Source organism: Pelodiscus sinensis, chromosome 1 (genome assembly GCF_049634645.1).
Source record: "Pelodiscus sinensis isolate JC-2024 chromosome 1, ASM4963464v1, whole genome shotgun sequence".
NCBI lineage: Eukaryota > Metazoa > Chordata > Testudines > Trionychidae > Pelodiscus > Pelodiscus sinensis.
In genome coordinates this window covers 9,905,418-9,916,088 of record NC_134711.1, presented here as the reverse complement: position 1 = coordinate 9,916,088, position 10,671 = coordinate 9,905,418, and the positions used below count along the sequence as shown (strand labels likewise).

Below are 10,671 nucleotides of genomic sequence, written 5' to 3'. Positions count from 1 at the left end.
CCTGGGTGGCCACCCAAGTGCTCAGCTTACAGGGAACACTGATGCTAAGCCTTGAGAGACTGCAACTGAAACAGAAGGAAACAGAAGGAATGGAGCAGGGGTTACTGTCACAGTCAATGCCCCGATGGGGTTCCTGGATGCTGAAAACAGACTTATCCTTTGGGATCTTCTGGCTGACTTGGCATTGGGCTTAGTAGAGGCCTCAGGGGAGCACAATCTTATTAGACAGCGCTCTCACCTAAGTACCTGGCAGCTCAAAGTGCCACCTCATAGGTTCCATAGCCAACAGAGCCACAGAAGAGATAGTGACCGTGCCTATCTGTGAGGGACACATTTTGACAGACCTAAGAGAAGCAATGGAAGGCAATGAGAGGCTTCCCGGACACACCTCAAAACCCAGCAGTGAAAGGCAAAAGACTCCGCACAGTTCCTCCTGCCACATTCCACACAAAGCATCTGAAGCGGCAGGACTGATAGAGCCAAACCCCAAGGAAACGTGGTGAAAGGCATCCTGGGAGAATCTGAAAGGACACAGGGTTCCCTGTGGTTCCGGAGCAAGGTAAGTGATTTCCACCACCCGCAGCGGCGAACACGGAACTCCCACAGGGAGGTGAGCCCATGGAAGAGCAGGCACAGAGGCAGAGTGCTAAACCTGGGAGAGCTCCCACTAGCTGCACCATGCAGAGCCCACAAGAGATGGGCATATGGAACTATTATACTCCCAGGAACAATGTTTCTTAAACTGTGTTCCGAGGCACACTGGTGTGCCGCGAGGCAGTCAGAGATGTGCCGTGGAGAACAACAGAGTTCAAAATGGCTGCCCTTAAAGGGGCAGGCGACCTTCTCTCTCTCTCTCTTTTTTTTTTTTGCTCAATCACTTCCCCTCCACCTCTTTTTTTGTCCCCCTGAACAAAAAATCCTTGGTGTTCCTTATTAAAAAAAACTATTGTTTGGTGTTCCTTGGTCTTAAAACGTTTAAGAAACACTACCTAGGTATCTTTGGGCATCCATCGCAAGTTTGAGATCAGGTCTTGGCTATGGTAGGCACTGAACAAACACAAGGCAAGAACCAGTCTCAAACCCTGAGGCATTTACAATCCAAATAGACACATCAAAGAGTGGGGGGGAAAGGAAGCGCTATCCCCTGTCTATCTGACTCAAGGCCTGAAGGGGCTAAGGTGGCCAATTAACTGCTCAGGCTGCAACCTGCAAGAAAATCCAAGGAGCAGGAATTCATTAGACAAGGTACAGCTGGATGGGAACAGGAGGGAGTTACATGAAGCCCAGAAGTTGCAAGCAGCTAGGGGCAGCAGGGAAGGAGTCTGCTGTCACTCCCTGGAAGAAGGGACGTGTGTCTGGGACTACAGAGGATAGTTTACAATGAATCCCTGGGAAGAGGTAGAGCTTGGGCTGGCAAATACAGAGAAAGGGAAGAGCCAGAAAGATCGGCAAGGCTTAGGGGGGGAAAGCAGCAAGATATGGAATAGGGTGGGAGGGTCCTTGAGTTGAAGTGGGTGGAGAGACTGCTAGAAGATGGTGCAGTACCTTGGAAAGAGCTCATCGCTAGACCCACCAGGAGAAGGCCCCCTAGTTGGGAGCGGGCACCGTGACATTCTCCTATCAATGGGTACCAAAGAGCTTAAGTGCTGTAAGGACTGAACTTGGATGTGCCAAGTGCTATCCTTCCTCCTCAGTAGTCACTAGGAAAAGAGAATCCTTACCAACAAGTACCATATTTAGGTCAGGTCTACACTAAAAGGGAACATCAAATAAAGATACACAACTCCAGCTACGTTATTTATGTTGCAGGAGATGACATGCCTTGATTCGAGTTTCTCTGCCATCCCCACAGCAGGCGACTGATGGGCACAAACTCAGCAATAGGAGTACCTGATGCTGAAGGGGGGGGTGCCCTCTGAGTTCGATTTAGCAGGTCTTGACTAGACTTGCTAAATCAAACTCAGGAAGAGCAATCTTGGCAGTGTTGAACTTCCGTTTTAGTGAAGACATGATCTCTGTATTAAGACAGAGCTGGCCAGTAAATTACCGAAAAAGAAATTTGGATTAAAAAACGGATGTAATGTTGTGCAACCCCTTTCTCATGCCTATTTTCCTACCAGCTCTTATCAGGGAATATTGTGGCTGTGGTTCTGTGTTATTTGGCTTCCATGGATAATACAGATATTAAACTGAAAAAGTTTAATCAGGCAAAGAGTGATTGGTCCCATATATGTAGAGGGATGATCCTGGCCACACACCTGTTTACGGGAATAAGTTTAATATTCTTATTAACAAAGCCACAGCAGTTAACAGCTGTGTGTCCAAGACCTCTTACACACATCCACTACTGGAGGGCCTCGATCAAAACAGTGTGTGCATTGCACATTTCACTACAAGAACAGAAAGCAAACAACTTGTAAGGCGAACACCTTGTGATCTATGTTGTCAAAACGATAATTTAAAGGGACATTGTCATGCTATGGGTTTTATTTTATAAAACAAATCCTCACATTTTAGATGATCAAAACTGAAGATGAAAAATCAAATTCAATTTTCACGAGTAATAATGGCTATTTTTTGTAGTCCCATTCACAATTTAGGCATTACAATAGCATTGTTAATTTGTTCTGTTTTTCTAGTCAATTTCTGCAGATATTTGCTTTCAGGTTTCGATAACACTGAAAAATGCTCCAGTTGAAAACACAGCAGGGAAATATCTACTCATTAGTAACAACTTTCAGCTTAAATTTTTTTTAAGTATCTTGGAAAATTTGCTGCTTACAGTTTGTCAATAGTTTGGTTTTTAAAAGCCTGTATATTTGGCAAAATTGGATCCGATGGCACCTTATTAAATCCAGATCAATAGTTCATTGTGAATGTCCTTGAACACAACCATTTTTATATAAGGTACAGATCCCAAATAGCTCTGTGCCCATTGTAGTCTTCTGTTTATGAATCAGCTATGAGTGTTTATTCAACAGCCATTGACAAGAAAAATAATAGTTTACATACAATTCCAGGAATATATCAGAATTCCATGTTACCAGGCTTAAAAAAAAAAATCAAAGAAAAGCAAATGAATTCTCAGGGATTTAAAGTACAGTATCTAAAAATAATCACCTTCACATACAAAATGCCCAGTTCTCGGTGGGAGTAAATAAACACAGCTCCATGACCCCCAATGCATCAATTTACACCAACTTCAGATCTGGCCCAAAGACTGCATCTCAAGGACAGTTCTGTGAAGAATCACAGCTGCACCTTGGCTTATCCTAAGCAATGTTCCCTCTGATCTCATCCATGTGGGGAATAAATTTGTATGTACACTGAGATATGTGCAAATGTGCACCACTAAGAGAAACAAAAAACCTAGCTGTGGGCATTCTGTTAATCAGCTGGGCAGCATTTGACTCTCTCCTGTGCAGCTGCACAAACACATGGCTTATAGGAAACACTGTTCCCAAGTGAAAGACTCAAACATCCAGTTGAAATATTTCATATTTAAATGAAACGGCTCTGCTTACATCAGTCAGGTACAAGCTGTTTGACTGTCTTAAATCTCCCCTCACAGCATCCTCTACTGTACGGCACACATGGATTAATAGCTGCTTTATACTTTTTAGGTTACAGCTGATCCAAGATTCTAAAAGAAGAAAGAGACAGTTTCCTAAATAGAATGACTGACACGATTGTAAAGAGAGAGTTTATTCAGAACATTATCTAATTCATTCGACAGTGAAGGAAACTCAGCTACTTTGAGACAAACCTCTAAAGAAAACTGCTATGAACGAAAGAGATTGGCCATAAACTATTTGTATTGAAAACTTAGCCAGAGTGCCTTTAGTGAACTTCATTCATTAGCATTCTTTCTGGCAAGGTTTCCATATATCAGTGTTCATTTTATACTTTAATTTGGTTAGTAGGCCTTTGTTTAATCATCCTATTGAAAGGAGAACAAAGAAGGTTTAGGTGATACAGGGGAGTAATGCACTATATTTTATCTCTGGAAAGCCCAGGACAAAGTCACAAGCTCTGATACCCTCTGAGGGTTTTTTTTTCCTTCCAGGACATTTGGAATCACAAATCAGCTGAGAAGCATAAAGATACTCACTGTACTTAACTGCAAGCACCTTCAGAAGAGAAACACCTTGTCAGCCATAGAAATTATGCTTTGCGTGCGACATACACTTCTGAAGTTAGATTATCTGGGTAAAAGAACATCTCCATAAATCCCCTTCAAAAAATTGCTAGGCAAGACGTTTTCTTCATACAGGTTTTTCCATAAGATCTTGCTACTAGGTCATAGATTTTTCTGGGTGCAAAATGTGATTATACAGTTAATGAGCGTGGTTAATTACTAACAGACACAGAGTGAGTTTTCCAGGATTCTTTCCTAGCTTTCTGCAACATCTTCCATAATTGATGAACATACTACCCACCTGAAATATTTCTGTGACTACATTCAGTTGGAGATCCAAAAAAGTGGGTCCTTAAAACACAAAAGGGTAGGTTCTCAGATTCTGTAAAATAAAATAGGCTTCCTGATTTTAATGGCGCTATGCAGATACATATATCATATTAACACCTGGCCCCGTACCAATAGTGAGATTCAATAGCTTTACCCTACTACTCAACTTTTTAAATTTAGTTTTCTTTAATTTAGTTTAATTAGTTTTCTTTAATTATACTCTTAATATGCCCTGCAGTGCATTAAATCTATTACTTGTTTTGATTAATGGAAAAATAATATCCCTCTTTTTTTTCATATATGTAGAATTACATAAGAACATAAGCACGGCCATATTAGGTCAGAGCAAAGGTCCATCTAGCCCGGTATCCTGTCTGCCGACAGTGGCCAATACCAGATGCTCCAAAGGGAAGGAATACAACTGGTAATCATCATGTGATCCCATTCCTGTCATCCATGTCCAGACAAGCAGAGGCTAGGGACACCATTCCTACAAATCCTGGCTAATAGCCATTGATGGACCTAACCTCCATGAATCTATCTAGCACTTTTTTGAACCTTGTCAAAGTCCTAGTCTTCACCATATCCTCTGGCAAGGAGTTCCACAGGTTAACTGTGTGCTGAGTGAAGAAAAACTTTGTTTATTTTAAACCGGTTAACTCAGTCTTCTCTAGACATTGAAAATTATTTCTTTCCTCATAGATCTTTACTTTCCAAACCTTTGGTTATGTTTATTATTGTACTCTGAATGGTCTAATTTATAAGACAGAATCTCATCCTCTAAAGACAAAGACCAGAAAACTTTCCTCTTTGATAAAGCCTTCCCAGCATAACGGATATGATATTCACTACGTCAACAATGGTCCATCAACAAAAAAAGTTCAAAGAAAAGAAAACAAACTACAACACACAACAGAAAAGGCAACCAACACCTATCCTGAAAACAAAAATAAAATAATTAAAAAAAAATCCAAAACAAACCCTGACACCATCAGACTTTCTATATCCAGAAAAGTGATTATAGCCAGAAATTCCATTAGCTCTTTTTGAGATCTTGCTAGTGGGCATTATCTTATATGGAAAAAATTAAAATAATCCATGGAGGGGTAAAGTATAAAATGCTTATGTAGGTAATTTTTAAATGGCCATGTGATATCATCTGTGTAAAATATGACCATGCAGATTATACCATGGTTAGATAATTACATAAAATGTTATAAAAGTGTGTCAAGTAAGGTGTCAATAGAAAATTTATGATTTGCTGAATGGGATTATACTATTTTGTATGCATGAATCATTATTGTATTTGCAATTATGAATATTGGCTCTATACTTGTATTTCAAATAAGTTAGCGCTTGTAGAAACGTCCACAAGACATCTTGAAGGGACTATTCAAGCTGAGTGACCCTTCAAAAGAACATTTAACTCACAATGAAAGACGCCCACCTACCTTGAATGGACTTTCTTGCAATCCATGCTGTGAACAGAATGTATGTGAAGTCTTCTATTGTGACTAAGCAGAATTATGCATGGACATGTGACTTGTACAAGTAACTCCAAACTCCATCTTTTACCTGTAATCTTCCACTAGTTGTGCTGAGAGTTTTGTTTGAAACAATGGATTTCCCTCTGTATGGCTGAAGCTACAAAAAGTGCTGGAAACATCTCCATTTTGCTGCTTTCCTGCTCAAACCTAAACTTGTACTAATGGGAGCATTCTAACTATGGGACTGCGAACCTTCCCATGATTTGAATAAATCAGCAGTTGATACCATCACTGCTATTAGCCTGATCCAAGGACTTTGCATTTATTGTATATATTTGATTCCTTTAGCCCCGCGTTTCTGAAACTGTGGGTCCTGGCCCCCCCGGGGGGTCACGAGCACCTTAGAGGGGGGTTGCAGTATCACAGAGTTTGGGAACCCCTGCTTTAGCCAATTTTAACTCTTCTCTTTCTCTCTCTAAACCTTGCAATTTTAGATACTAAAAGATTGGAACAGCATGATTATTGGGTAAGATCTGAGTCATATATTGACCTAGGAACATGGCTGGTGGCCCTTTGGGATCAGAACAACCTTTTGTTTGATGAAACTGATTTAAAATTCAGTGGTTTTGGTGGTGAGTCCAAGGAGTGAATACCTGAGGAGGCTGCATTTCTAACTTCTTGTTGGCCAGTGAGGCGAGACACAAGTTTACTTTTGTTGCTGGTTGATATATCTTATGGAAGAATAACCACAAGTTTGGGGTGTGTCTGCCCTTTTTTTCCAACACTTTGTCCTGAATTTGGTATTCTCAGCTATAACTCATGGAGGCATGGTAACACAACATGCAGTCCAAAGGCAGACACTTTTGGGCCCTCATTTTTCTCTTACAACCAGTACTAATGCCCTTGAATTCTAAGCTGTACCAGAGCAAGTAAAAGAAGAATCAGGCTCTTCATCTCTGCTGTCCATGGCTAGATTCAAACGGACGACTTGGTGAAAGAATTCATCTTCCCATCTTAATCCCATGAGTCATTTAAGTCTCCTGGTAATGGTTCTTTGGTATTATTACCACAAAGATCATTTATACAGTAACGAAATGAGCTTAGGAAAACCACGCAGAAATAGCAATGGGCAAGCACACAAATTCCTGAAACGCAGTAGATGTGGCAAATGTGAGACATTTCCATTTGTATCTCAGTTGCATAACGTAAGCATTTAAATGTGGGAAGTTCTGATTCACTGAACACAGGGGGAAACTGGTAAACAAGTTGCCAAAAGCTAAGTTCTTTATTATGCAACCAAAGCAAAGAAAACCAAAGACAGTATATTTTGTGTGTGTCTATGATACAGGAAAAACAAGAATAAGATTTAAAACATTGCATGATCTGAAATGAGAAATTAAAACCAAGAACGTTCTTGGCTAATGTGTTGACTGGTAATTAGTAGGGACAATATAAATGAGGTGGCATTGAACAAAGAAGGTAACAATGCACTTTTAATAAACCAATTTCATCCATATCTCCACTGATTTGCAACTTGACAGTCATATCAGGAAAACCTAATTTCTTTAACTAGACAAGATGTTTTAAAAACATGACTCATTCATTCTCATTAATATCAATTTAGATGGCATTTTAAAACAATAGTTCATATTATCTGTACAACAGGTTAAATGATTGCATTCTAAGACTCAAGATGCTTATCACTCTACAATCCAAAGAAGCAGCACCCCAAAATTAAATAATGGAGGCTATATTCCCTATAGCTTGTGAAACAGAGGGCATGATGCTTCAAATTTAATGCTACAGTATTGTTAATTTATCCCTCAGATGCACTGTACTAATATAGCTAATACTGTCACAATTTTGTGGCATTTTAGAGCATTTTTCCTTTGTTTAAAATGGGAAATAAAGCATACATTTCCATCGCATACTTTATTTGTCTTTCAAGGTACTATGATTAAAAGATACACTTAAAAGAAAACATCACAACAAACACAAAAAAGCATAGTATGTTTTCTGGTCTTTATAGAATACGAATGACACTTCCTTCTTCCAAATGTGAGTGCAATCATTTTGACAAACACACAATGATTTGCAAATAAACGGATCCGCTCCAGCTACAAATGTAAAATTCAGTTGCTATCATTAAAACTGCTAGAGCCTCTTTCCTTAGGTCCTGATTAAAAAAGGCACTTCGGCACCTGTCTGTCTATTCACAGGACAGTCCCAATTTCATGCACTGGGATTACTTGCTTCTATGCCTCCTTAGGTATCTTTCTGAATCAGGGCCTTAAACAGTATGTTGGTTGGTTGGTTTCATTTGTGGGCCACCTGGAAAGCACCTCTTGGGAGTAGCTCTCTCTCAATGTTTTAAAGCCACAGTAATGGACTTAAATCATACAGAACTTTCATACCTGTTAGAGTTCAACACTCACAAATACCCCAAACACATAAACCTAAATTATTTTTTTTTTAAAAAGGAACTTTATAAATATCAGGTATTTACATGAGAGAAAGTCTTTTAATGAGAAGTGTTTTTACACACTGATGAAATGTACAAGCAATGAAAAGGTACATGACAATGACTAAAAACAAAATGTATAAAATATATTACAGGTCCACTGAAAACAATTCACATGGAAGAAAAAAAACCTGACACAATAGAAACCTTTTAAAAAATAGAAGATATTTCACAAATGCCTGAACATGTTTATTTTATGTTAGTTCTAAAAATCAAGGAAAAAAGCTTCATATATTCTTATCACAAAAATATTTACCAGCCACTTTTTTTTATTTTGTTTTCATGTTATGATTATCTGGCTATGCAGGAATGGAGGTTGAAAACTGTATTCCAACTACAGAAATCATTCCAGTAGGTCTTCCTTAGGTGATTGCAATTTTCATGTTTGTCCTCTCTTTTAACACCTTAATGCAAAGGCTCAGGAGAGAATAAAAACAAATGAAAAAAGACAGAGGAGAGATCTGTATTTACTGTACTACATTTGCCATTGTTGCTGCCGATCTGCAAGAATGAGAACTGTCTTGTTAACTATTTAACCCTTGTATCACGTTATGTGAGTTTCCATCAGTAAGTGCAAGCCAGTGACAGAGCATATTCAAATATAAACCACTGGGACTCACACAGTTTGGAAAAAACAACAGTCGAGAGTGGACAGTTGTATTTTTGTTCCTGATTCATTCAAGAGTCATAATCCATAAAACCTGATGACAAATGATGAGGCAGAAACACAATGAATCCATCTACGGAGGAGTCAGGACAGAAGTGCTGAAAGTGACTGGATGATTTAAATCCACTGCAAAAACTTCAGTGTGCTCTGTGCTTCCGCTTCTTGTGTTTTTTATCTTTCTTTTTGCTGGCACACTTAGAGCAGAACCATTGCATTTCTTCTGGCGGTGCAGCAGTAATTCCAACACAAGGCCTATACATTTGATAAAAAACCCACAAGACCTTAGTAAATCAACATATTACTTTTCTTTCTTATTCAAGCAGGATGAACTTTTCAGACAGGAAACAGAATCTGACAATTTTTTTAGCTTTGAACACTATAGCTTGGAAATGTAAACCCTCTTGTTTTGAAACAATGAATTTCTTAGAAAACCCTTTAGATAAGGAACCTTTTTTTTTTTTTTAATAAAATAATATGAGAAGTCCACAGCTTTTGGGTGTTAAAGGTCAAATATAAAATAATACCACATCATCATTTAAATCATTTGCGGAAAAGCCTTTTGATTTTGTTTAGCTGCCTGAAAAATATACCCATAAAGTGATTCACTTTAAAAAAAATTATTTTAAAATGTTCTTTTTCATATAATGAGCCCATAACTTGAAACATTATAGCTATGTTGATGGTGTTCACACACACTGTTGTTCTTGGAGTATGTGCCAGTATCTGATACAGGTTGAACCTCTCTTGTCCGGCATTGTTGGGACCGGACTGACGCCAAAGCAGAAAATTTATTGAACCACAGGAGGTCAATACAGCCGGTCCCCGAGCTCCGAACGGTCGAGTTATGACTGTTCGCATTTACGACCAAAGCTCCCATGGAACGGTCGTAAAGGCGGTTCTCGAGTTATGAATGCGACCTGCGCTTACGAACAGTGCGATCGCTATGTAACTCAATGGGGTCTGAGTTACGAACAAATCAAGTTACGGCCAAGTGTTTGGTCTGTAAATCGTTCATAACTCGGGGAAAAGGCTGTATTGTCTCACAGCATTACCAACACTTCCACTGCTTACTGGGCTCTTAGAAGACATTTAGGAGTAAATTAAGAGTTAAATAAGTGCACAACACACTGAGAGCCAGGACTGGTGGCTGTAAAAAATTTTTATGGGACTGTGGGAAACTTGGCCACACCCATAAGTGGACATCGGGCTAACTAAAATCATGCCAGACCATGGGTGTGGGCCAGGGGTGGGTAAAAGGGCCTCCGTGGGCCTTAATTAGCCTGGGGGACAGGGGAGCACGCGAAGTCTCCTCCCACCCTGCCAGGAGCACGTAAGCGCTGTGTGCTGCTCGCAGGGCAGTGGGGGGAGAGCGGAGGCGGCTTCACGCGCTCCCAGGCCAATCAGAGCCTGGGGGCAGGGGAGCTGCATGAAGCTTCCTTTGCCCTGCCCCAGCCTCGCAAGGAGGCTTCCCACACTCCCCCCACCCTCAGGCCCTGATTGACCTGGGAGTGGGGGAGCGTGCCAAGCC

At 40.0% G+C, this 10,671-nt stretch overlaps 1 protein-coding gene across 1 annotated transcript in view; it reads right to left on the bottom strand.

Moving 5' to 3' along the window:
* Window positions 1-7,215: 7,215 nt before the first annotated feature.
* The window catches only part of TAF3 (TATA-box binding protein associated factor 3), a 150,608-nt gene continuing 147,152 nt past the window's right edge, over window positions 7,216-10,671 (bottom strand). Inside the window, exon 7 of the mRNA XM_075925999.1 lies at window positions 7,216-9,395. Within this exon, the coding sequence (XP_075782114.1) occupies window positions 9,281-9,395 (115 nt within the window). The 3' untranslated portion in view covers window positions 7,216-9,280. The remainder of the gene's footprint in view (window positions 9,396-10,671) is intronic.